Source organism: Falco punctatus (genome assembly GCF_963210335.1).
Source record: "Falco punctatus genome assembly, chromosome: 4".
In the NCBI taxonomy this organism is placed as follows: domain Eukaryota; kingdom Metazoa; phylum Chordata; class Aves; order Falconiformes; family Falconidae; genus Falco; species Falco punctatus.
The window spans coordinates 93177133-93204367 of record NC_137583.1 but is presented as its reverse complement, the minus strand read 5'-3'; the positions used below and the strand labels follow the sequence as shown (position 1 = coordinate 93204367).

General features: G+C 42.2%; 2 protein-coding genes across 3 annotated transcripts in view; one reads left to right on the top strand and one right to left on the bottom strand.

The window, feature by feature from the left end:
• AVL9 (AVL9 cell migration associated) overlaps positions 1 to 17406 on the bottom strand; it is a 39432-nt gene extending 22026 nt beyond the window's left edge. For both annotated transcript variants that reach the window (XM_080383319.1, XM_080383320.1), the window contains exons 1-4: positions 16921 to 17406; positions 4491 to 4611; positions 2155 to 2240; positions 362 to 433 (exon numbers count right to left, since the gene is read on the bottom strand). In XM_080383319.1, the coding sequence (XP_080239445.1) occupies positions 362 to 433; positions 2155 to 2240; positions 4491 to 4611; positions 16921 to 17013 (372 nt within the window). In that variant the 5' untranslated portion in view covers positions 17014 to 17406. The remainder of the gene's footprint in view (positions 1 to 361; positions 434 to 2154; positions 2241 to 4490; positions 4612 to 16920) is intronic.
• Positions 17407 to 17485: 79 nt separating this feature from the next.
• LOC308062224 (dual specificity calcium/calmodulin-dependent 3',5'-cyclic nucleotide phosphodiesterase 1A-like) lies at positions 17486 to 26199 on the top strand. Its single transcript, XM_080383387.1, has 3 exons — positions 17486 to 17674; positions 23247 to 23347; positions 25057 to 26199. Exons 1-3 carry the CDS (start codon positions 17639 to 17641, stop codon positions 25187 to 25189), a joined length of 270 nt encoding a protein of 89 aa, XP_080239513.1. The 5' UTR covers positions 17486 to 17638; the 3' UTR covers positions 25190 to 26199.
• The last annotated feature ends 1036 nt before the right edge of the window (positions 26200 to 27235 follow it).

The window sequence follows — 27235 nt, the reverse complement described above, 5'->3', positions numbered from 1 at the left end:
CTATATTAAAACCTCTTTACAGTTGTCAATAGCCACTCTCTGCAATTATTGTAATGGCCAAACCCCTCAATCCTACTACATGAAATGAAGTTAGTAGCACTTAAGCATAATCAGAAGTACAAATAGATATCATGTTCCCTAACAATAGACAGACACTTTTACAGTTGCTCTTGAATGGAGATACCAATTCAAGCTAGCTCACCCAAACCCCATAGCCGCCTGATTCACTTTTACTTCATTTTGTTACCCTCTGCAATGATTTAAAGAGATGTTTGGACCCAAGAGTTCCCCATAAGAATATGGAAAACAAATAATTTTTAATATGTTACTTGAAAGTGGTTTGGGAGTTCAACATTCTTACCAGCTGACTGAGAACACAGACACTTTTCTGTACTGTTTCTCGGGTGATGTCTGCCTGCCGTACCTTTAATGCCTAAGAAATAGAAGCATTACAGCATTTTTACCAACACACGATTTCAAAAAGAATTCTTTCATGGATCTATTTGCCACATACCACCCCCCTATTCTTAAACAAAATCATAAAACTGACTACCTTCAATAGTGGAATATCCAAACCATGCAACAGTATGCTCTTGCCTAGTAAAAATGGTCATAATACTGATATGTCAAGAGTTGTGTTCTCATCTCATTGTGCACAGCAAAGATCCCAATACAGCTGTGATGATATGCAGATGACTGTTTAACAGCCACCAGCATGAGAAAAAGGCTCTGGAAAAGGAATGGCATTTTAATTCAGGGTAATGTAATGGAAGAGAAGCCACAACACATTACTTGCTCTTCTCTAACACTATCTGTGAAAATGGACCAGGTTGATAAGTCTTTGCCTAGAAGGCTGCTTCACACTTGAGGCTTTTCTTTGAGCCATGCATAAAAAAAAGGAGGGATCATCTGCAGAATCAACTACATTAACAGCCAGATCAAACGGTCCCAGCACTTAACAGCAGACCTAGAAAGGGTCGGGGCAGAAATACAGCCAAGTGATTCACTTAATTGTACAAAACAGCAAGTGTGCGGACTGCAGCCCACACATCAAAAAGGACAGATGGAAAGAGTGCTAGAGCTGTCATATGAAACACATTGGTTTATATTCTATTTGTTCCGGAGAGTTCATTTTAAACATCTATTTATCTTCTTAATTGGTTACTAAACAGCACAAACTGGAATCAAGAGCACAATAAAGCCAAGTTATTGCATAGTTAAATAGAGCAAGACTCTAAATCACAGAATACAATGAAGACTGGATGCAAAGATAGTAAGCGAACTAAAATCAACATGGAATTTGTTCAAAAAAAAAGGAATTAAAGTCTGCATGTGTAAAATTTCTCCTATAGCGTACACAGAAGCTTGAAACATAGTCAAGGTACGATTAACACTAAAACAGAGTACATAATTTACATCCTCTGAATACAAGACTCAAACCCACGTGGCATTCTAGATTCTTGGCATTTCACTGGAAAAGGAAGTATTTGTTAAAGAAATTTGTAAGGGTACAGATCATACCACTGTTACCATTTTTAAAAATATGGGCAGATTCTAGTAGATCCAGTACGTAGTTTCCTCAGTGTGATCAAGTGCACACTAGCTCTCATCAATTTTTCAGCTTTACTCCTAAAAATTCAGTATCACTAAGCAGCTACAATGAATGGGAAGATTCTGATCTACTCTGCAAGTGTACTTTTGGCAAATGAGGTAGGTGAAGAGAAACTTCCCTACACTTGCATGGTCTGATCCCAGGAAATACATTCAAAATTTTCATGGTCACACACCAGAGAAATTTCAACTTTTTTGACCCGAGTGGCTTACTTCCTGGAAACATGACTTGGCCACCTGACAGACTGTTAGGTTCATTCTGCCACTTGGTGCTGATGCCTGGATTAACGTTCAAGAACCAAAAGATATTTTTCAATTGCCTTGAACACTTCAAAAGATCACAATATGGCTGCTGACCTAAGGGAAAGAAATAGTTCTCAAGTTCTGTAGCTCCCAGTGTGCATATTTTCATGGATTTTGAATGTAAACTCATAAAAAAATCATGCAGTTTGCTGTTGGTGTAATGCAAACCACTGAATTTTAGGGTTGTTAATTCATCAAGCCTATTATTTCATTAATATAATTCACAACTTGAAAATTTACCTTTGCTTCAATTTGCCTATAGCAAGAGACGCCATACACTGTGGTTCGATCCCCACATCTTGGTGGCAAATGGAAAAACACAGTATCTATGAAAAAGAAAAGATGGTTTTGTAAGTCACTAACAAGAATTCAGTGCTTTTATTTTCAGCATAATTTATTTGTAAAAAAAAAAAAAATACTGCTGAAAATACTGGTACACGCTGACTTTCTGATACTTAAACAAACCAAAACCCAAAGAAAATCACTTGTAAAGCTATGCCTGCACCCAAATGTTTCCAAATGCAAGATGCTTTGTGGAAGAATCTCCAGCTGTGCTAATATGTATGTTCTGACAAGAGCCTCATGTTTAGCGTAACCAGGTTCCTATAAGCCCACTGACAGGTTCTCGGATGCAGCTATTGACAGCAGAGGCACCACTGAAACCCACAGACATGCTGCTTTCCCAATTCAGCACAGAGAAGGAAAGACAAAGTACTATGAGGCAAGGTGAACAACTAGAGTGTGATGCCATTAAGAAAGTAAATGTAATGAAGATAGGGGAAAAAAAAAACCAAAAACCAAACAAACACCAAGGAGGACATATACACCAAAAAGATTAGAGTAGCTGCTACCACTGCCAAGGTGGTAGTGCACCAGCACCACTACGCTAACAAAAAGGATTTGTGAATCTTAGTATCACACAAATTAATTATTGTCTCTGTGCAAGTGTGACATGAAAGAAAAAAAAAATCACTGTAAAATATGACAAGAGAAAGGCTTTTTGAGATATATATACACATACATACACACATGCACTTGCTACTACTGAAAGAGTTGCTAGATCTTAAGGGGAAGGCATTATGACTACCACTACCTTTCAAAACATGACTGAAATCTGTTTTGAAACCAACCATTAATTTTGTTTGCTTCGTAGTAACAAAATGAACAGAACAGACAGTCCCGTATGCATTAAGTCTAACAGAAAGAGGTACTGTTTATAACAGCTTACTGCTTTGAACAAGCTCCATTATATTATGGAAATCACCTAGTGTATTAGACAGCCTTAATTTAAGGCTATTTCCTATACCAAGTCATCCTCTTTGCAAAAATGCAACTATCAGTGGGAATTAGTTTGAAACTCCAAAAATAGCTCTCTAATTAAGTTACACTCACTGCAACATAACTATTACCTGAAACATATTTCCCTGTTTCAAGTTCATGTGTATTCTTGCCTACAGAACAATGATATCAGTTTTGTCGCAAGTCTTTTTTTTTCCTTACCAACAAATACACATTGTTAATCTTTTAAGGCAGCAATAAAAATGCTCAAAGTTGAACATTAACTGGGATGGTACTGAGCCAAGAGAGAACAGGTAAGTGCAGCTGCATTATGATTTTCCTAGCTTTGAATGTAGCCTACTTCAACAACACAGAAATGGAACAAAAATCATGACCTGGAGCAGAGTCAGAGAGACTCTTACTGCTGCTAGGAAGGGGACTATTTTGATATGACTTCCTTTACTTCCAAATGAGGTCTCTGGAAGCTGGAAAATTAGGAAACTACGTACATCAGTTTAAAAAAAACCCAAAACTTATTAAAAGTAGTTAAGGGGTTTCTGTGATTTTGCTTTTTTAAATGACTTCCTTGTTCTTTGCTCTGCAAAAAAAAAAGATGCAACAACTGAACATGCATATAAATGTCATAGTGATGAACTTACCTGCTGTCAAATAAACACAGAAATAAATGCATCAGTAAACAAACAAACAAACAAAAAAAGTAACTGCAGTGGACTTGTTGGTAACTAAGTGGTAAAGGAATCATTCTATCTTCATTCTGCTGACAAATACACTAGAGCTTCTGTTCTTGCCCTTTACATTTGGTGCTTTTCAACATGTCATTCTACAGACACTGAATGATTCATTGGTCATTCTAAGACTCTCTAAATTGGAGGTGGAAAAAGTAAAATCATAATGACTACACACATTACAAGGCTGAATTTTAGAATTTCCTTTTTCCCTTACCTCAAAACTCAGTTAGGTTTTACTCAAGACTTTATTCCTCCTTCAAAGAACTTCTGAGAAAGCCTTGTTTTTTTCACTAGGACTACAGGGAAGTGATATGTAACCCTTGAGCTTTTATTGACATCTGATTTTTTGATGTAGGAGGGAACACATTTACGATCTACTTTCACTTTAAACTCTGAAACAACATATCACTGCCAACGTATTTTGCAGCTTAAACAGAAGTACAAGAAGTCTAATAGTGAAATGACTCATTGATCAACTGTTCAGATATCAGGATTTTTATTTTGGTTGCAGTAGAAGTAGTACATATAAATTTCCCTCTTGTTTCTTACCTTCCTGATAGTTGTGAGCACCATCTGGTAAGGCGAGAAATGGCAAGTATTTCCATTCCTCTGGCAAACTGTGGCTGTCGTGTCCTTCTCCAGGCTTTAGGGGAGGATAGGAAAATTCAACCTAAACAAACAAAACCAGAAGGAAGACAGAGAGAGAATACATTACCGTTACCAAACAAGCAAGCCTCTGATTCAGCCTCACACCTTTTCCTTCACAATGCTATGAAACAAAGTTTTTCTTCCTACCAGCATTCCTTGTCTCATCCTCCAAAGCACCCACAGGCTGTCTCACATGTAATCTAACTGACAGGCCCTGGGCAGATTTGACTTCTACAGTGCTTCCATCCAGCCTTTCCTCATGAGAAATACAAAACAGATTTTCAAGCAAATTTCAATCCTGAAATCAGATTTGGCTTATCAGCCCCTCAAATGCTCGTGACTAGGTAACACTAACACATGCAAGCCTCTATTCTACCCTACCAGATGCCAAATAATCTCAGAAGCTATACTAACAGCAAAATACCACTTTTAAATATTTTTATGTCGTTTACTGTAATGCCTTCTACATGTTAGCCTAAAGTACCTCCATTTCTTTTCCCCAAGAAATCCTGCTTTTTAATTTTGCCTTTCAATTTCACCTTTCATTTATTTGCCATTTACCTATTTTCCCTAGAAACAGGGACAACCTTTCTATTCCTCACACTACGCTACACGTCTGCCACAGATCCTCATGATCAGCATCTTCACAATACTATCATCATCTTTTCCTATGGAGACCCCTCTGGGTTTCCAGCCACTTTCACCCGCTCTTTTTTTCCAGACGTGCTTTACTTAAATTACTGAACAGAATCCAAACAGTAAAAGAAACTGTTTAAATATACTGCACCTTCTCTTGAAGGACATTTTGCTATAAAACTAGTGATTTTGAAAATATATACATGGAAAATAAAAGAGCATGACAAAGCAAGCATACAGAAAAACTTGACATTTGAGGGATGATAAAACAAAAAAGGCTGTAAAGGATGAGAGTCCTGAAGAAGTAATGGGAAATAAATCAAGAAAAGTGAAATTCTTCACCTTAACACATGGTGTCACTCTTCCCACAACTGTTGCTATCTTGGAGAAAAGCACGAAGGACAAGAAAACGCTGCAAGAAATCAGCCTTGCTACTTGCTGTACCAATTTCACGTTTTCTTATTCCTCGTGTTATAAAACAGATCTTGAAAATATCCACAAAAAAATAGTCTGGTGCAAGACCAAAGTACTGAGCTAAAGCTAAGTAACCTACAAAGAATAATTATGCAAGGAGGTGGAAAAAAATGCATGCAATAGAAAAAGGATTAATTTTGGCAGGGGAAGGAAGATGGAATCCAGACCCTTTGTAGTTATCAAGAATCCATAGTGTCTTTTAAACAAAATATGCCATTAAGCAAAACAGAAGTGCACCTGACTTCCAAAGGAGAGGCAAACACTGGAATTAGCACCCATCCAAGGAACAGAGAAACTACCTGCCATTTAGTACACACACAAACCCTGAGAATTCCTTGCTGTCCTTTTCAAATCAGAGACTGTAAGAAAACTAAAATGTTAGAAGCTTCATGTAAAAATCTGCAATATAGAAGAGGATTATAACATACAATTTGATGCTGTCCAGATTAAAACTAGCTGGCTGAAAACACAGTTTACAGAATTACTACTGGATCCTTGCAGGAAGAATAACCTTTGCAATAAAATACAGCACAGTTCCTTCAGTTTTAAAACATAAATAGTCAAGGAGCATCTGCACTCATGTTCTGAATCAGTTATTTTATTTCACTGCACGACCAACATAGAGGGGTTCCAACTCACCCTCTGCAGGAGCTTCTTTCTATCTAATTCAGAGGAAACCCTGGGTTCCTTAGTCTTCAGTGAATACCTTCAAAGCATCATTCCTAATAGGGAAATGCTGTAAGGACCTAACACATAACTGCTTCCAAGCACTTACAGAATTACAATTTTATTTTGCATTCCAGCCAAAATAATGAATTAGAAGACATATTTAAGGAAAGGAAGGGTAGAACAATTCAACCTATGTGAAAACCATGTCTTCACTAAGGAATAGTCCTTTTTAAAGTCCAGGATAAAGCTGAGAAATCTGGCTTGAGTGTTCTTCAAATTTGCTGAACTACTACTTTCTCCTAGCTCACAAGAACTACCTATCAACACCTCTACTGCCATCAGATAGTCCCAGCAACAGGGATTTCTGCAGGCTCCAATTGTTCCAAATTCAACAAACTGAACAGGTGTTGTGACACTGATGATAAATCTTGTCTATTGGTCTGCCTCTTTCAAAAATGTGTTCTAATATAGAAATTTCTGTACGCATGTGTGTGTATAACCAAGAAACAATCACAAAACTCAGATAAAGCAGAATTAAGATTGCTTCAGTGGCCCTAAATAATCTATTTTACAGATACACTTTATGACAGCCTGATCTACATTATGACACACTATTCCCTGCCCCCAGGAGGATCCATGTAGGAAGTAGCCTGCTTTCTAAGAAGGAATTGCATCTGTGCAGTTTAACAGATTGCTGCTTGTAGAAGTCCCACCTCATATTGTGGAGGCTGAAAGGATGGAAATAACAGCAGGAAAAAGGACAGTCCAACAGCAAGGACAGCATGCAGTGCCCCAGAGAACTTCCTTCCACCCCTCCTCTGACATCAAGGGTTCCCAGTGATTTTATTTCAAAGAGTTAAGTCAAACTTTTTCACAAGCAGTCACTGCAGGTGGGATTCGTGACAGCTGACATGTCAAAAAGCAAGATCTCCAAGCCAGCTTCCTAAGCGTTCTGCATAGTCAGAGAAAACAGACACCTGCAGGGGGTGATTCATCTGATCTGTTTCTTTCTATCCCCTCTGAAGAGAGCTAGCTCAGACTTCGAACTTGCAGATAACAGTTAATGCAGGCGGAACTCACCCTAGCTGTTCCCCATCTTCTAGACACGGATGTCTAGAAGATCTAGCTGAATGTCTACAGCGCAATTTGCAGACTTACATCAATTGCGGTTAGGAATCCTTTCACAGAAAAAGACAAAGTATTTATAATACTTGGGTATTTCAAAACCAAAGTATTATAAGAACATTGAGTAGGAAAAAAAACCAAACACCAAACCACCAAAAAAACAAACAAAAAAATCCACCACCCCACCCACCTCCCAAACGCCACAGTTCATGAAAATCTTGAAACTGAACAGTGCACGTGTAGAAAAGCAGCAATAATGTGGTTGAGAGAATCTCAGTTCTATCACTTCAGAGTTTTTGAAAAGCTGAGGCCTCAGTAAAATTCTTTTCTCAGCCTGTGTGTGCAAATGGTACAGTACAGTGTTCCTAGTTAAGGCAATTTAGAAAGGTTTTTTTTTTCCTCATCTTCCACTTTAAACCCAAGACCAACCATGGCAAGGTGATGGGACTACAGAAGAGACCTGCCTCGAAGCCCTTTTTTCTGATTCTTCACCCCATCCTACCAGGGCAGGGTGGGTATGAGCAGCTGCATGGTATTCAGTTGCCCAGTGGGGTTAAACTACAACATCCCCTTTTCACAGAAGGAAGAGGAGCTCATTTTTTATTTAAATACAATGGATTATTATGTAAATCCATACATACATGCATGTGCATCCATAAACATGTATTTCAACTTCCCTGTTTGTCATTAAGACATACACAAAAAACGCCTGCGAATATGAGAATTAAAGTCTCTTAATAAAGTTCAATAGGAACAAAAAAATACATGCCAATGTTCAGAGCTGACTGCCAAAGCAGATTTTACATGTTTTTTTTGGGTCTCCAAGTGAATTAAAGATAACTCCTTAACAAAATGAAACTCAAATTCAAATATGAACTCCTCAGCAACTTCAGAATAAACTACATAAAACATGAACTAGAATATCCACACCTTATTCTTCCAAGTATCAGGGATCATTAGAGCTGGAAATATTAATTATTGCCTGTCAAGAGGTTTTGATGGCAATGGTTTCTGCCTGTTCAGATTGCCTTGTTCTGTAAGGAGACAGATCTTGATGGATTTCAGAGCTAAGATGAATATAGAATACTGTGTTGTGATTTAGTGGAGAAATAAGTAACTGCTTTTCACAACACAAAGTATTTAAGTTCTTGTGGATTACAAGTTAAAATAATATGTAATTTTTAAATTCTCCCTAGGCTGAAGTACAACTGAATTTCTGGAACTAACATTTTTACTGTTCTGTAATTCTGCTGTGTTAACTAACCTTTTGTATGCAGTTTGTACTGAATCCAACAGTTTGGATGCAAAACACTGATACACAGTTCTATCTTATTTGTGGAATAAAAAAAAAACAGTCTAGGCAATCTGCTTTGATTCCTTGTCTTTTAAGGTGCTTCCTAGCCAGAATTAATTTACTGGACTTTCATTAACTCACAGTATGAAAAGTGCAGGCAAGGAAAAAATGTATTTCAGTTCCTGCATTTAGGAACATGACAGTTTTTCTTTAAAGAAACAAATTTATACTCTCTTCTACTAAATTACAAGTGCACAATCAGAAGAGGTTAAAAAAAAAGGACAATGATAAAAGAGGAATGTCCAGGACATATGTGCATGTCCACCTAAACTATCACACTCAAACATCAGGCAGGTATTTGGCATTAATGTCTACTAAACTTTATACTCGGGTAAGGTTGTTTCCTTATCTGTGAAAAGCATTAAGTGTTAGCAATCACAGTAAGATCCTCCCTGAACACAGAGCAGTTATAATTTCAAATGTTCTAACAAGTCAGTATAAACTCCCCATCCTCCCCACTCCATCTACTATCATATTTGAACCACTCCACTTAAAATTTAAACCCTCTTACTCAGCACAGTCACAATACAAGCTCTCCTCTTAAATATAGGTATTTTGGAACATTTCTCTTCAGACTAGAAATGAAAAAAAATCCAGACACAAATAAGTTTTTCAACTGGTTCAATGGAAAGAGGATTTAGTCTCAGATCTCTAAAAAAATTAAGGACTAAGGATGCTTTCAGTAAGTTGAAGAATCTAATTTACAGGGAGCAAACCCATTCCATTCTCTGAAGAACTGCTATGATGATCTCTCCCATTGCTGCTACTGCACAAATAGGTAGAGTATTTGCTTCAAATGAAGAAAAGCAGAACAGCAAAATTCACTCATTACATTCCTATTCAGAAAAACTTTTCCCTTCATAAATTATTTCAGCACATTTCACTTTGAGGATACCGACTCTTCCTCTCTCATTTAAGAAAGAAAAGCAGAAGGATTATGAGTATTGAGTATCATGATAAGCAGCAGTGGCCAAAAAACCTCAAGAGATTAAAATTACACCTAAAACTTGATCCTTCATTTCAAGTAAGTCATCATTTGTTCTTCACTCAAAGTAAGGTTTTTTTTGAAAGAAGTTTTCTTGATATATTAGTCCTAGCATAGCCAGATCCAGAGAAAACCAGCACACCAATGATGTTATCTGAATCACCATAACAACTGCAGCATGCAGCCAAATTAAAATCTAAGAACGCTGTTAGTCTTTCAGCACTGGTAACAATTTATTATTTAAATCACAATTTAATCAGATTTAAATGACGAACTTTCCCCATTGTTGTATGACAGAACCAACAGATCAGGATCTACAAGTTGAAGAGCCCATCCGTTTAACAATAATGCCTACGCAGTAATATAATGACCTCTAACAAAAGATTTTTAAATGTTACACATTTAGATAAATACATATGTGTATAATATGTACAATGCACATACGTATTTATAGAAAAATGTGTAAATAAATGTATGATACATATTTATATATTTTAAAATCCACTGAATGCACACAAAGAGGTAGGGCACAGTCTTTCCTATCCTTCCAGTTCCTGTACCTGCAACTTCCTCACATTCCCATATCACTAAAGCTACAGAGCAGCCACTCACACAAGTTCTAAGACACCATTCGTATTGCTACAGATGCACCAAATAACCATTCAAGTTTGCTTCGAAAACTCTAACTAGGTTACTAAAGTTTTGACTCTTAGGCCCTGAAAAGATAAAATAATCTGAAACACTGAAACCTTTTATCTGTTTTCAAAGTCACACTAGCATGCATTGCAGACACTCTTTCTAATTACTTAACACTTTATTTTTATCATCATACAGGTCAAGTCAGACACAAATCCTATGCTTTGGAACTTCTGCTCATATAGGTCACCTCAAAGAAAGTAAATAACAAACAAAAAAGACCCCCCACACTCCCCCCAGAAGAGGAATATAATACAACTATTCCAGCCTAGGGGACTTGCTACGGAACTCTGTGCCCTCAAAACAAAACATCATGGTCTTACAGACAATAAGGTAGAATTCACCTAAGATGAACTCTCAAGAAGACACAAGGTACCACAGAGGGCAGCTTCCTCAACGAAACAAGAGAGGGCAACCCTCAGCTCTACTCCTAACTGATACCTGCCCATCACAGCACCTAACAGAGGCTGGGGTCAATGGCAGCCAGGTTGTCTCCGACACAAGCTGCTACACCCATCGGCTCTCAATGGACACACCCAGCTACAGGGACTGGTGGTATTTTCTCTCCCCCAGGACAGCACCCTGACTTCATCACACACGATCTTTCCCCAGCTCTGCTGCATGTCCTGGTTCCCAATGGGAAGGAGATCATGCAGGCTGGCAGAGATGTCCAGTGGTACAACGGATCCCCCTTTTCCTAGGAAAACAAAGCACCAGGACTGTAGGCACACTTTAAAGTACCTGTCATAAGGTAAAGTCAATTATCAGGACAGGGAACACAAAGTTGAGACTTGCAAGTTCCATTTACTCCAATAGGATGACCTCTGTTCAGTGATTTTACAGCTTTGAACCTCCCTCTATCCTATACGTATGTAAATGACATTGCCACTTTGTATGAAAGTGCTGACAACCTGAGTTACTATTTGAAAGCATTCTGAAATAGGTAGGTAACATAGTAACAGATAGCAACAGAGGTAAAGAAATACATATTTTACTGATTTAGCATTCATTTATTCAAGAGAAAGGTCAAGATTCCTGGTACAGAGTGTTTAAGTAAACTACTTGGACGTTATGACACATACAAAGAACAGACAGATCCTAACAGGAAAGTTAATGATGATGACTATGGGAAGTGTTAGATAACTGCAAACAGGTATTTAGGAACCTTCTCTCAATTCAAACATCAGGACAATTATGGAGAAAATATCCAGTATGGAATCCTTCAAAGAAATACCTCCTGTCTGGGACTTCAAGGAAGCAACTTCAAGATTATCAAAACATAGCCTCTTCAAAGCTTGAAAAACTAAACAAAGATACAAAGCAAACAAAAATCCACCATACCTGGGAGTTCTTGAACAATGAACACAAAATACAATAAGCAAGTGGATTACATAGACATGCAAATTAATTCCACAGAAGAGATAAGAATCTGTGGTATTGTTCATGGAAGCGTGAGGCAACAACTAAGGGTATACTCAGCAATGCATTGTGTATTTAAAACAATTAGCATCCCACACTAATTTGAGTAGCCTGTCTAATAAAAGCTTCTTTCAAAGTTTCAACCTATTTAACACAAGCAAATCCACATATTGTAGACAACATGCTAAACTTTGATACCCTATGTTATGATTAACTTCAAGAGATTTCATGTTCATAAAGGTCCTTTAAAGAGCTTAAATAATATTATCACAAACAGGTGAAAAAAGCCCAAAGGAATTGTGCTAATGTCTACATGTTATCATCAATAAAGCCAGGGACAAAGCACTTTGGCTTGATTCCAGTCTAGTTCCTTTTCAAGGTATTTTTTGTTTCTGTTCTTCCTATAACAAGATCTTGCTTAACCACTAGAGAAGATTACCTATTGTGTAATACCTGCCTACCACGCGCCCCAAAACAAAGACACAAGGACTTTAAAGGCAACAAAGCATACACTTACATGGTGAAGAGCGTCAAGCACATCTAATAGAATCGCAGCAACCGCTGGGCTAACAAAGATCAAGAAGAGAAAAAAGTAATTCTCCAGTAAAGCAGATTCTTAGAAGACAGACAGCAAACAAGTGGGGACTGAGACAGACTAGAGGTGTTTCCATTAACGAAAGAAAATAAAGATGTCTCAGAAAGGCTGCCCATGGAATCTACTGAAGACAGCAGCTACAGTATTTCCTTCTCGAAAGCAAGTGCTACAATTGAGGGCTCAGGAGATCTGAAAATGTAGGCAAGTTCTCGAAAGAGTTGATAAAGAAACCAGACTGACCTCACTCATTCCGTAGACACCTGCTAATTCTGCAAACAAAGTCAAGCCCAATTTGCCAACAATCCTGCTTGGACACATTCCTCTTGAGCCCTCATACGGTCTCTAGGCATGAGTGAAAAAAGGCCACGTGCACAGATTGCTCAGGCCAAGTTACATGCTGATCTCTGCAGATCACAACAAGCATTAGTTTCTGAGCTGCAGTAACTGAAGCTCTCAAATGTCAGGAGGAGCACAAACACAGGAAGGGAAGAAGGGTTAAAGAGCATTCCTCCCTTTCAAAGATCATATTGAGGCTCTTCTCTAAAACATAGCTATCAGCTGTTCATTCCTGGTCTTAACTTTCCTTTGCATGCTGGGAAGAAAATCAGTGGTCAGGCAAAACAGGGGGATTGATCTTCAGACACTGTCCACGCAAGAACATACCCACACAGAGAGGCCACTCAGACAGTGCTTCGGAAAAAGCAAAGATCACATTTACATTAAAAAGTTAAAGTACCTTGAAGATCCTTAGGACAAACTTTGGGATTCCATGGGGATACACCTTTCTGTATTTACAATTACCTGCTCCCATGTCTGTGTGAGTCTGAAGTGTCATTCTCCACTGATGTATAGAGAAGTGGGTCAAGATCAGCTGTTATTTTCTAAAGGATCCCAAGCAAACAGAAGTGACCGCTCACAGGAGCTGTCCATGACCCACACAGTATTTCCCCCCCTACATACAGTTTAATTTTTCCACAACACAGTAAGAAATGTGTAATAAAGTCAGGAGCAATTTGGAATATATTCCAGCCCTTCAGATGACAGGCAAGGCAACAGTCACCCACCGCAGAAGGTCAGAGGTGATCTATAGAACAGCTCAGGACACTGAGTGCCGAAAAGCTGGGCCTTGCCTCAACTGAAGTAAGATTATGTTTGGCCTGCCTGGTGGTGACGTAGGGTCTGTATTTACTTAGATATAACAGCCTTAAAACATCAAGAGAAGATGGGGATTCTTGTGCCAGGTCAGGCAGTACAGCAGTCAAGGGACCACCTGCTTCCTCAGCAACTGGCCAGGGGGCTTACACAGACTTGCGTGTAACTCTCTTGCATCCAAGTTTTTCCAACTTCACTGAAACCTTCCTTCCTCTCCTTTTAGAATAAATCATTTTAACTCTGCTATCAAAATGAGTGATTTTTAGAGTACTCTTGGTGTTACAATTGGTAGGCTAGTTGTACGATCTCTTGATCTTAAGCTCCCCAAATTCACTCTGAACTACTGCCATGTAAAAGCTGCTTTGGACTTTGCTTTTCTGCACTCAGGAGTTTCTCCCGTGTGGCATGTGCACATCTACTTGTGTGTCAACGCTGCCTTTTAGATTAAATGGTTGGGTTTTCCTCCTTATTTTTCACTTTCTGACAGTCTCCTGGAATACAACTGCATTTAATGCAGTGGTTCAATGAATGCTGCAAAGCCCGTTACCAAACATGACATCCAAAAAGAGAAGTCCCAGGCTGCCACTTTCAAGAGACATTCTTTTCCATCCCCATACTAGTCATCTGCAGATGTCTGCTAAGCAAACAGAGCCCACAAACCAAGTGGCTCAAAACCAACCCACCAAAACAAGGCTTACTTTTTGGTCACCTTGGTTCCCTGTTCTGGCTTATCATACAACTGCCTCTGCTTTCTATTTGTGAAGAGGCAGCAGAGGAACAGTGAAAAATGCTCCTGTATTTGCAAGGGTGGCTTACAGTCTTCTCATAAATATAGCCTCAAAATCCATTTTGTTAGCCTACCTAGGCAAGCTCTTCTACTTTTTCCTTGAAAACAGACTACCCAAGAACTGTCAGTGCCACTTACAGGGCCCGAAATTCAGACTTGAGAAACACCCCTTGCAAGCACCTTTCAGACCAGCAGTTCCTCTTCTGACACAAATCTGTTGCTGCTTCCTCTCCTTCACACTGTTCCTTGCCCACGTACCAGCTCTTGTACTAATTTTCCAGTATCTCCACCTTAAAATAAAACCTTTTCTTTGTGTGTGTGTGCGTAGTGCTCTGTGATCCCTTACCAAGTTCCAGGCAGATTGGAGCCAGTGTTTCCTTTACAGAAAGAGTAAATCAATCATTTATTCTTATAAAAGACACAAGTCAGTCTAGCATGATCTATCTTTAGTGAATGCCCATAGGACTCAATCTACTTAGTTTCATGTTGTTAATCAATTCTTTCGTTCCAAAATTCTCTAGAGCCTCACATACTACTAAAGTCAAACTCATTAGGCTATAGCTGCTCAGCTCCCTGCCTCCAGTTCTTTTAGGCAATGCTTTTTTTTATAGTTCAGTAACAAATCTGCCAAGTCATAGGTAGAATATATTTACATTCAGATTTCTGGTTAGATTTCCCTTAGGAAGCCTGGCTGTTTGTGGTTTTACCAACTGTCATTCTATTCCTGCAGTTCTTCTCCCTGTGACACAGCTACCCTGTCCCCTTCCCCAGCCTCCTTCCCCTCAAACTTCTCCAGCTCATTTCTTGAGATACTTAAGGACAGCTTTGGTTCAGATGTATTTTGAACCAATTTTGGACATCTGAAAATTTACTCCTACAAACATCTTACTAGCAGCAAGATAAAATGCACTGCTACTAATTTATTGTTTGGGGTTGGTAGTTCGGGGGGGCGTTTTTGCTTTGCATCAACACAGCATAATGTTACAAGAAACAGGTCCCAAGAGATGAACGGAAGCCACAAAAGCCACCCGTACTTTCGTCTGCAACCTATGTCTTCTCCAAAAGGCCAAGAAAAAGGCGAGGTGAAAAATGCACTCTTCCTCCTACAGACACCCAACTAACACTTGTTTCCTAATGGTCTTTAACAAGAAAATGCTGGATAAATAATGCAAACCTCGCAACCTAGGTGAACAGATTCCTTTGTGGGAACCGATCCTGTGAATATCCACATGTGAAGAGCCCCTAGCCAGCCTGAGGAGAAAGGACGCGTTCCAAAACTGTGCAGATTTTTCAGAAAGAGAAGGACGAACGCATACAATGAGTTATTGCGTTTCTGCCTCTTTTGGTATGAGGAATTGTTTTCCACGTTACCATGCTGTGTTTGTTTTGTTTCCTGCACCGTTCACAATATTAATTTAACCCTCTGCTCCCTTGTCTGAAACGCGTTCTTATCAGACCAATTCTTGTATAACCACCACCATTGCATTCATTATAGTTTTGGCAGGTTTTGTAAATACTAAGAACACTCCAGGGAAAAAGACTCATTGCAAGTCCAATATCGCATCTACCTGCTGCAGTCACGGCAAAGCAACCATGCACACAGCCCAACAGGGCAGCATCATCTCCTGCTTCAAGTGTTCAAAGAAAAAAAATCAGAGCATAATGATCTAGGAAATACACAACATAAAATTATTCTGCCTTACAGGCCACACGAAGCAGTGGAGGATTTATGAGGGAAGAGACAGGCAAAGGCAACTTAAATCGAGGGTCGACTGACCGCCCGGGGCTGCCGGGCTGTTTGCACCAGAGTTACCTACGGAGGTCGGCGCGGTGCGGCCCGGCTAGGCCCGCAGAACAGCAGGCAGGTTAAACACATCGTTCTCCTGTTCGTTCTCTGTCTGAACGCGTTAAACAGGCACAGCAGGAGACCGGGGTGCCCGGCGCCCCCAGGGCCGCGGGGGAGGCCTGCAGCGGGGAGCTCACCCCGCCGGCCCTCGCCTCGCCCCGCCTCGCCCGCCGGCTGCAGCGCCGCTTAAGGCGGGCGCCGGTCACGGACGCAGCCCCGTGAACACCGACGGCCTGGAGCGGGCTGAGTCACGGGCCCGGCCGGCGGCCCCCGCCCCGCGCCCCCCTGCCGGAGGGAACCCCCGGCCCAGCCACGGGGGAGGCCGCGGCCAAGCGGGGCCCCGACGCGGTTCGCGGCGCCCCGCTGGTTTCAAACTGCTCCTTTACCCGGCCCGCCGGACCTAAAGCGAAGCCCCCCCCGGGCCCATCAGACGCGCCGCCTCCTGCACGGGGCTCAAGCCTTCCCCCCGGGGCCGGGCCGCCCCGCCGCCAGGCTGGGAACGCGGGGAAGGGCAGGGAGGAAGCGCGGCGGAGGCGGGAGACACGGGGCACCCGCCGGCGGGCGAGGAGGCGGGCGGCACCCGCGCCCCTCACCTGGCAGCCCTTCTTGTGGTGGAAACCCACCACCACGATGTGCAGCACCGGGCCCCGCGGGGGGGCGGCTGGCGGGGCACCCCGCTTCTCCATGGAGCCGCGGCGATGGCCGCCCTGGAGGATGCCGCCGTGCCCGGCCTCTCGCTCCGCCTCCCGCCGCCCCGGGGCTGACAGGGACGCAGCCCCGGCCGCCTGCGCTTCCGCAGCTCCCGGCCGGGGGAGGGCAGCACCGCCCCCAGCCCGCACCGCCCACCCGCCCCACCGCCGGGGCGGGGTTTCGCCTCGGCCCGGCCCCTCAGAGGGTGGCCTCGGCCCTGGGCCGCGGGCGGGGGGCGGTGCCGCTCCCGCCCCTCAGTTCCCGCCTTGCAGTTCCGCCCCTCAGTTCCCACCCCTCAGTTCCCGCCCCGCAGTTCCCGCCCCGGCGCGCGAGGAGCTCTCCAGCAGAGCTCGCCTCACCGAGGAGGCAGCCGAGAAGCGCGGCTTTGTCGCATCCCGCCTCGCCCGGGTCCTTCCCGCCGGGCCTGGGCCCCGCAGGCGGCGCTGCCCACGGGGTGCCCTAGGGGCTGCGAGCGGGGCCAATAGCGAAGCCTTCTCCTTCTTCTGGTCGTCGTCTTTTCTGAGGAAATCTCTGCTCCGAGCCCCCCGGCAGCGCAGAGGACAGCACATCCTCTGGCCGCGTCCTTCCAGCGTGAAGTCGTGCTGGTGAGAGCAGCGCACAATGAAGTCTGGGATGGGTTTGGTCCAGGTTTGTCAGGTTGGTTGCTGAAGGATGAAAATGAGAAAAATCAAGTTAAGGCGTCTTCTGTTTGCTAACTGTTATGCTACTGAAACAGAACAAGGTCTTACAAAAAAAAAACAACCAAAACATCAGTCAGGATGAGTTTGGTACAATGCTCTGGGTGATGCTGTTTGTGTTGAGAAAGGAATGTACTCTGAATAATTAGAAAAGGTATGGTGGGCACCTGAAGGAGATAAGGAGACCATCAAGTCAGGAATCGTTGAACAAAGAAAATTGAAAGGTCTGTTCCACCCACCTATTATGAATGGAATGATTGAGTGTCAAAATCAAATTAATATATATGTAAAGATGTTGTAACCTCTCACGAAAACTACCTGGCTTTTCACTGAAAACTTTGTAGCTCGTTTGTCCAGTGCGAATTGGCTAGCTCCCCAACGTTGCACAAAAGAAATACCTTTGCTGCTTTAAGACAAAATTCGTCTCTGAGCAGTTACTCTGTGCCGTTTTGGCATCACTACTCAGTGTACATTATGATACCGTAGCAGGACAGTTGAAGACTTGTCCAAGAGCACTGGCAAATGTAGTGTGAGAGAAAATTTAAAAAAAAAGTTTTTTTTTAATCTCACTGCACGCAGATCATGCTGCCTCTTTAACCTTTGTTACAGTTCAGTTCTGGTTATTTAAACCAACAACATTTGATAGAGAGTGTATACTTAAGATTCGCTGTGGAAACCGGGAGGAAAATACTCTTTTTGAAAGAACTATACAGGAATAATGCTTAAAGAAAATCTCATCACTAACATAGTATCCAGAGGCTCAAATTATAACAATAAAGCATGCAATTTTGTATTGTTCCTTAGCTCCAACAGAAGTGCCATGACAGAAAAAATAAATACAGGATTATATATGTGTATATATATATATATATATGAGAAGTCCGATTGTGGAATCAGGCTCCACAATCTTATCGGATTGTAAAGTAGGTATGTTTATTCAGCGCTGGGCAGCACCACCGTGGTAATCCCACCAAAGCTGTGCGCACTTGGGGCAACAACTTGACTCAATTTATATAATCAAGTGTTGCATATACATAAGATTTCTAAATACGCCTATACATATTCATAAACTAGCCCCAATTCATATTATATTAACATTAGTTCCAAGAAGTCATTTCTATAAGTCCTTCCCAACTGCGCTTGTGTGGTGCCTCTTGGTGGTGGTCATGGTGGTCATGGGGGATGAAGGCTTGGTAGTCTCTCTTGCTCTGAACTTTTTACCTTCTCTTTTCGCGCAGACTCAGTTGTTCCTTGGTCTTTGTCTAAAATATAGAGTTGGTTTTAGCTAGTTCTTTCTGTGATACTGTCAAGAATTAGAGGATACTATTTCCTGCAGCAGACTTGTAAACCTGCAGAAGTGCGAGACTTTTGTCACATCTGTTTGTACCAAAGGGATGGGAGATCCTCATCTCCTCTAGACTAATCATCATGAGCTCTGAAAATGATAACTTCTTTTGAATAAAAGACCATAAACTCTGAGGAAGGAAAAAAGCTAATTATTGCTCTCTTTGCTTTGTAGCATTTTCTTGGAAATGCATCCATTTGTTTTGTTAGAATGGAAGACTGCTCCTTCCTCTTTCTTCCTGTAGGCATCGATATGCATCAGTCCTTTTGTTTACATGCCAATGACTTGCCTTAGTAGCTACTTCTTCATATTTACTGTATGTTTGTGAAAGAGAATCATGCCTCATTACCCTTTCTTGTTTCCACCCTAGAAGCCAATACTTGTTCTTTTATGCCTTCTTCCCGCTCTATCCCGCACCCCCTATCAATGCAGAAAGTTGAAGGTTTGGTTCTGGATTGTTTTTATCAACCCTTTAGAAATGAAAAACATTCACATTTCCTCATTCTTTTCACCTGTGACGGTGTCCTGCTGCTTTCTCAATAGCTCGTGATGAATTTGTTCTTTAAAGCTAGCTCTCTGTTCCCAAAATGAAATCCATCACAGACTAGTAAATGGTAATATCACTGCTTTGATGGAGATGGCATCCGTTCTCTGCGGGCTCTTTGCCATCTTGTTTGCAGCCTTGCAAGGTTGTAGCAGATAAAAGGGACTAAAAGGTTGCAATTACTTACCTGCTATTTCCCTCCTGTTAGTCACAAGCCTATTTTGACTTTGTGCTACTTACACTGATTTATTTCTTACCCACTATTCACAACGGTAATCCCAGTCTGTGTTCTGAGTGGTCTTCTGCAAATGCTGTTACGATATTTAATATCTCTCCTCAGGTGTATTACACCCTATTTGAAAACCCCCATTTACCCAAACTTGTTCAGCCAGTGATGGTTTGGTAGGGCATGCAAGTTAGCACTTTTCCTGTACATGCCTTAAGGGGTAGAGGACCTCAGGCGCAGAGCTCGCAGCCTTACTGATGTTTTAAGATTTGGGTCATAAGATGCTGTTGGAGTGGGACTTGTCAGATGGTGCCCTGAAGGTCTGAAGTGGATGCATCAGACTAGCTGGGCATGCCCTGTGGTAGTTCTGCGTGCATAATGTAGGTTTGCTCTGCCTGTTCCTGAGCGCTTTTGCCTGATTATTTTTCTGTCATTCACACGCTCGCCTTTTGGGAAATGGCAGAACATGGTTGAGGAATGGAAGTCCAGATCTAGACTTGTATCTTGGAAACCCTAGTTTCATTTCTTTTCCATTGCAGTTGCCAGACGCTGTTGCTAGAATGTTGAAATCATGTTCTTTATCAGCTGTAAAGCATTCCTTATTCACAAGTCATGCCTGGAAACAGAAACATCACAGATTTCTCCACCATTAGTGCTGTCCGTTCCTGTCCTGGACCAACTGTGTAGAAATGAGAAAATAATTTGGTTTGTGTGTCTGCTCATTTCTTGATCTTTCACACACCACACCCACCCCAAAAATTCAAGAGCTGCCTTGATTATGGTCAGTGGCATTGTGCGAAATATCTCTGGCCAATATTTTCAAACCGCATCTTTAATGTAAGGAGATCGTTTATACTGAGACTTGCTTAATTCGTAATTGGTTGCGCAGAGGTGGCTGTGAATGGCAGGAGAAAGCTAGACAGGTCGCTGTGTACAGACCCCCGTTACCTGTGCTTCCCCTGCACTGTGGTTAACAGGCCAGTGATGGTCCCTGAGCTGTAGTAGTTTTCTAGAATAGATTTATGAAACCATATTGCCTTTACTGGGCTTTGAATTAAAAGGCAGTTTGTACATGAATGTCTGTCAAGACGTTTGCAGGTTGACAGTGAACTGTTACAAAAATATTTGGCAGCCACTGTGGTAAAGTTTTTCTCTAAATTTAGTATGTTTAAGCATTTCATACAAATATTTACAGCATCTATAGTACCCAGAACCTTTGTCTCTGATGCTCTTGATGTTAACAGCCCTCCTTGTGTGCTGCCAGTGGAAACCCAGATATAAAATGATTGATTGACTCTGAGAAAAATGATTAAAAGCCTCTGAATCATTTAGAAATCTAAGTTAGAAGCGAGTTAAGCATTGAAAAATAAGGCTTCGACTAGGCGATTAGGAAAAAAAAAAACCCTCAGGACTTTCTCCAACGTGTCTATAAATGGTAAATAAATAGCAAGAAGTACATCTTGTGAGGTTTTGTGCCCCTTTTTCCTTATGATTCAGTCATCGCTGAAGACTGGAATGGAAGGATTAGAAGCTCTGTAGGAAGGACAGGCAGGGGAAGGGAGGAGGGGGCTTCACCCTCTAGGTCAGCAGCCAGCTCAAATGCATGGAGCTCCATCTGGGGCTGGATGGGGAGCGACAGGTGACATTATAGTGGGGGTCTGCTACAGGCCGTCCAACCAGGAAGACTGAGCAGGCGAAGCCCTCTCTAGACAGGTACGAGCCACATGATGTTCATGAGCCCTGGTCCTCATGGATGACTTCAGCCACCCCGATATTTGTTGGAGAGAACAACACAGCAGGGCTCAGGCAATTCAGGACATTCTTGGACTGTGTTGACGATAACTTCCAAGTGATGGAGGAGCCAGTGAAGAGAGGTGCCATGCTGAACCTTGTTCTCACCAACATGGAGGGGCTGGTGGGGAATGTGAAGCTTAAGGGCAGCCTTGGCTGCAGTGACCACAAAATGGTGGTGTTCAAAATCCTTAGGGCAGCAAGGAGGGCACACAGCAAGATCACTGCCCTGGACTTCAGGAAAGAGATTCTGGCCTCTTCAGGGATCTGCTTGGTAGAGTAGCATGAGAGCCCTGGCACGAAGAGGCACCAAGAAAGATGGTTAACATTCAAGGATCACCTCCTCCAAGCTCGGCTCACGGGGGAGCCCCTGTGAACCTCATGAAGTTCAACGAGGCCAAGTGCAAGGTCCTGCATCTGGATTGGGGCAAGCCCTGCTATCAATACAGGCTGGGTGGAGAATGGGTTGAGAGCTCCCCTGAGGAGAAGGACTTGAGGGTGCTGGTGGATGTGACCCAACAATGTGCACTCGTAGCCAGAGGGCCAACCCTATCCTGGGCTGTATCAAAACAAATGTGGCCAGCAGGTCGAGGGAAGGGATTCTCCCCCTCTCTTCCACTGTGGTGAGACCCCACGTGGAGTACTGCGTTCAGCTCTGGAGCCACCAACATAAAAAGGACATGGACCTGTTGGAAGGAGTCCATAGGAGGGCCATGAAGATGACCAGAAGGCTGGAGCTCCTCTCCTATGCAGACAGACTGAGAGAGTTGGGGTTGTTCAGCCTGGAGAAGAGAAGGCTCTGGGGAGACCTGCTGCAGCCTTTCAGTACTTAAAGGGGGCTTATAAGAAAGACGAGGACAAACTTTTCAGCAGGGCCTGTTGAGATAGGACAAGGGGTACGTGGTTTTAACCAAAAAAGGATAGATTTAGATTGGATATTAGGAAGACATTCTTTACTGTGAGGGCGGTGAGGCACTGGCACAGGTTGCCCAGAGAAGCTGTGGGTGCCCCATCCCTGGCAGTGTTCGAGGCCAGGCTGGATGGGGCTTGGAGCAACCTGGTCTAGTGGACGGTGTCCCTGCCCATGGCAGGGGGGTTGGAACTAGATGACCGTTAAGCTCCTTTCTAACCCAAACCATTCTGTGATTCTATGGTTCTATGACTTTTAGCTACTGGAAGTTAGTGACATTCTTCTGTATTTGAGGCTCTGCTACAAAGGTCAGCTGAGCTGAAAATACATACCGTGGTGGAACATGTGTACCTGCACATGTGTCATCAAGTTCCACTTGAAGAACCTTGATTGTCTTGAGGTTTTCCCCTCTCTCTTCCTCACACAGTGCTCTTTAAGAAGGGCACATGTTTCCCCTTGCTCTGCCTTAAGCCTTACTAGCTCCTGAAAACATTTTGCTGAAGCTCAGTTTATTTGGATGAAGCTTCAGGAAAAACACTGGTTTGGCTTTTGTGCATCAACGGCAGAAGTTTGCTTACAACAGCTGGCAGGCTGCAGGGGAAAGGCAATGATGTGCGGCGTTGACTGTCAGCAGGGGATAACTTGCCTTAAAGGACAAAAGCTTTAATGCCTGGGAAAATGACGGTTTATCTGATTGCTCTTAATCTCTTTTCAGCACTGGCTGACAGAGCTGGAGATCTTCGCTATGATCTTTGCAGCTGCCATCCATGACTATGAACACACTGGAACCACCAACAACTTTCATATCCAGACACGGTGAGGCCATTGTAAATCACGATGAGGGGCTGGGAAATGGAGGGAGGAACCTTTGGGGAATAACGGCACAGGCACCTAGGAAAGCACAGGAGCTTTTGCTTTGAAGTGTTACAGGAGGAAAGTTCACTGCCTTAGGTTGCATTTAGTTTTGTCTTGCTCAGCCATTTACAGTGGAATGCATGCATTCCAGCTTCCTGAGCATGATTTCATATTAATAATCAGGAAAAAGGAAGGTCCCAAAATGTTTCTGTGTAAAGCTGCCAAAGACAAGTTGCTGTCCAGGGTGTCGTATTTTGACGGAGTTACAGTTTTGGAGGAGCTACTATAATTCAACAGTTTTTTTCTCATTGAATTTGAAGAATCAGATATCAACTACATAGATTAAGAATTTAACAATACCTGTATTTATCGGTGAACACCAATGCTACATGTACTATTTTCACTTGAGTGGAAAAGCACACCTGCAGCCAAAGTGTATGTTTACCGCTACCTGTTCAGGGACATCATTTTTTAGAGCTTTGTAAATTGCTAGACAGCAATTAGCTGTTCCCAGACTAGACCGAACCGCTGTATTTTTTTGAACTCAGAGTCTTCTATAAGGCTTCTGGGTTGGTGGAAGAGAGAAGAAGATGAAGATGGCAGCAAAATTCCGAAGCATGCAAAGATTGTGAAGTCTGTGGTTGCAGTGATAACTGGGCATTTTGTTATTGTTACTTGCTATTTTGACAATGGGAGTGTACTGGTAGTGGTGACAAAATACGTAGATATCCTTGACTGACAGCTGGGCATTTCTAAGATGCATTGCATCTAACTCTAAGTAAGATACCTGGAGGATGTTAGCTGAATCATGCAGATAGATAAATGTTGCTAGGCTAAATCACACACGTGCTCAGGAAAGCTTGGGAACGGAATGTAGAAGGATGTTTCTGTTTCTCTTCTGGGCCAAGCCACACTCCACTTCTTACTTGCGCTTCATGCATGCAAGAATTAGGGATTTGCTGTATTTCCGAAATATTAATTTCTGTGACACTGAACACTTGAGGGTTTAAAGTACAGGAGGGAGAAGTATACACTGCTCTCTGGGAAGCAGAACTGAGTGGGGCCTGTAGCAAACCATACTCACCCTCTGGTGCCATTAAGTTCCAGCAACACCTTTGTCGTCAGACCACCTCAGCCATCCATCAGTCTCAGCTCTGTGTCCTAGAGCTTAAACTAAGGCATGAAGTACCTTTGGCCTTACTCTGTTCCACTGGCAATTGCCCTTCCAGACAGCGTAGCCGAGCGCACAGATGACAGAAAGCAGCTCAGTTCTATCTTGCTTACAGCCAGTTTGCTGTTCTGGAAACAATATTGGGACACAACTTGCAATTGCTTCCTTGGGTACCATCAGGCTTTATTATGAGAGCAACATGCGCAAGAGCTGGAAAAGAACCTCATGATTCAGCTGTAAGTTTACATGTCTCTCGCAGCTCTCAGCATATTTTTTAAGTGTGTAACAGAGAGGCTAGGTGAGTCTCGATTGATGAAATCAATTTTGTGTGAGTTTTGATCTTTACTTTTCTTTTACTGAATAACAGCAACGAACAAAGTATTACAAATGCTCTTAAAATACTCCTGTCCATGCTATAGAACTAATTCTCTGTAGCTGATCAAAGGAAAAGGGACAGGGAAGAAACATAACCTTTCCTATGTTTTCTTTTAAATGCTAGGTCAGACTCAGCCATTCTATATAATGACTGGTCTGTGCTTGAAAATCACCACGTTAGTGTAGCGTATCGTCTTTTGCAAGATGATGAAGAGATGAATATTTTATCTAATCTCTCAAAGGATGACTGGAGGTAAAAATGAGCATGGTGGCTGCCTAGGAACCTTGCAGTATCGCCACGGACTGTTACTGCCTTGTTTGAATGGCAATATGCATTATTGTATATTACACATTGGTATTTGTATTGCTACCAAAAAAAAAGCTTTAGAAGGAGTTTGTCTTGCTTATTTCTGCTTTCAGTTTTCACCTCTGGTAGTGAGACCATACTTGGTGATGATGGATTATAATAGGAAATTGACTCCCCTCGAATTTCTAAGTCTGACAGAGACACCCTTCATACAGATCCATTTGTAACGGAGTGTAGAGCTAGCCTGCTGTTTGTCCATCCTGAAGCATAAATGTAACCTTCATCTACTTTGACACTCCATGCCTAGAAATTATAAATGAGTCTTAATGCAAAAAAGAACCCAGTCCAAAGAGCATAAATCAGTGTACTGTATATGCCAAAGTGATGTAAGAAGCTGTAATTTGAAATAAGCCTCATGCGACGTATGATTTCTGTGCCAAAATCAGCCCATGATTTGCTTTCTAATAGCAGACAGTTCAAACTGATGAGAGCTTTCTGTTTTTATGGGTGTTTCGAACTCCAGGGGGTGGTACTTTAAAAATAACCCAATGTGCTAGACAGGAAGAATCCTGCTCCGTGGGTCTTTCTCATGGGAGAGGAAGCAACTTGTGGGATCTTACGTGACGCATGGTGCCTCCTGCATAGGCCTAATTGTGACACAGTGCTGAGCAGGCAGTTCATTGGTTTTTTAATATTAACGTGGGGAAATGAGCCCTTCTCTGGGGCCTGGCTTTTAGCAAGCTGGTCAGTGAAGGCTCTGCTTTAGCCTGAAGTTCCTGTTTATTTCAACTTGTGGACAATGATGTGATCCTATATCTGAACACCAGGAATACAACTCGGGAATTTGCATGGCTGATTTCAATCAATGTGAGGGTTGTGGAGAAGTGGCCTGAGAAATTCTTTCCCCCAATATAGAAAATAGTCTCATGGTGGGCAGCAAGCAGGAATGGAAAAAAATAATCTGCATTGAGGTGTTAAAAATCTAGTTTATTTTTTTAGCTACAGCTGGTAGTGCCTTGTCAAATACTGGCAGCAAATTACTGCTTCCTTTTATGTTGGTGGGCGAAAAGCAAAGAACTAACTGACTAGAAAGGGCAGCCTTAGAGCCACTGTCTGCTGGGAACAGTGGAGCAGCTCATTGAGTATGCTTCACTGTGTAGATACTCTCTTTAGGAAAATGGTCTGCTTTGGAGCTGTCAACTGTTTTTGCTTGAATCAAAGCTAGCTTCCGATATTTCTCATTGATTCTGTAGTGTCAGCATGTGTGTTCTGTTGAGGCCATGTGCTTACACCCAAAGTTTCAAAGATTAACCCATCTCTAAGAAACACTGTAACTGCCTGAGCAAAAATATGGACTGGTTTGGTTTGCTGCGTTGTTCTCTCTCAAGTAGGGCTTTATTATTTTGTAGCTGTGAATCAAGCAGCACCTGCAGAATAAAGGCTATTATCTGGATGTGCTCTAGCTCCAAAACTGTGGATTTTTGTGTGCTTTTGCTTTTGACTGCGACTTTGAAATCCCATAGGCAAATGTTTGGGAAGCACTGGAGACATCAGCTGACATTAGCTGGACCTGAAGTGTTGAGATAAAAACCAAGAAGCCCCGATTTCTTAGACTGGCACTCAAAAATAGGACCCTCAGTACTGCAGGATGCTTTGGGCAACTGTTGAAGTGTGTCCAAACTGAACTTGATTTTTGTAGACATACCTGATAAATCTCTCTCAGCAAAAGGCCCCAGTGATGGTTTTTGGAAAGCAAATTCTGAAGTGCCTTTCCGAGCTGAACTCTCATTCCTTTTTTCACATTACTAGTAAGAGAAAATCTGATGGTCCGTGGGTTTTGAAATCCTAGATGCCTGTGTGGATTGTATCGCTTTTGTGTTATTCAGTCATTAATTAGGGAATGTATTTTCAGGAAAGAAATGTGGCAAACTGGAGCTAGATTTTACGGTTGGAAAATAAATGGGCACAGCTTTCATAAGGAAAGCAGGTGAGACTG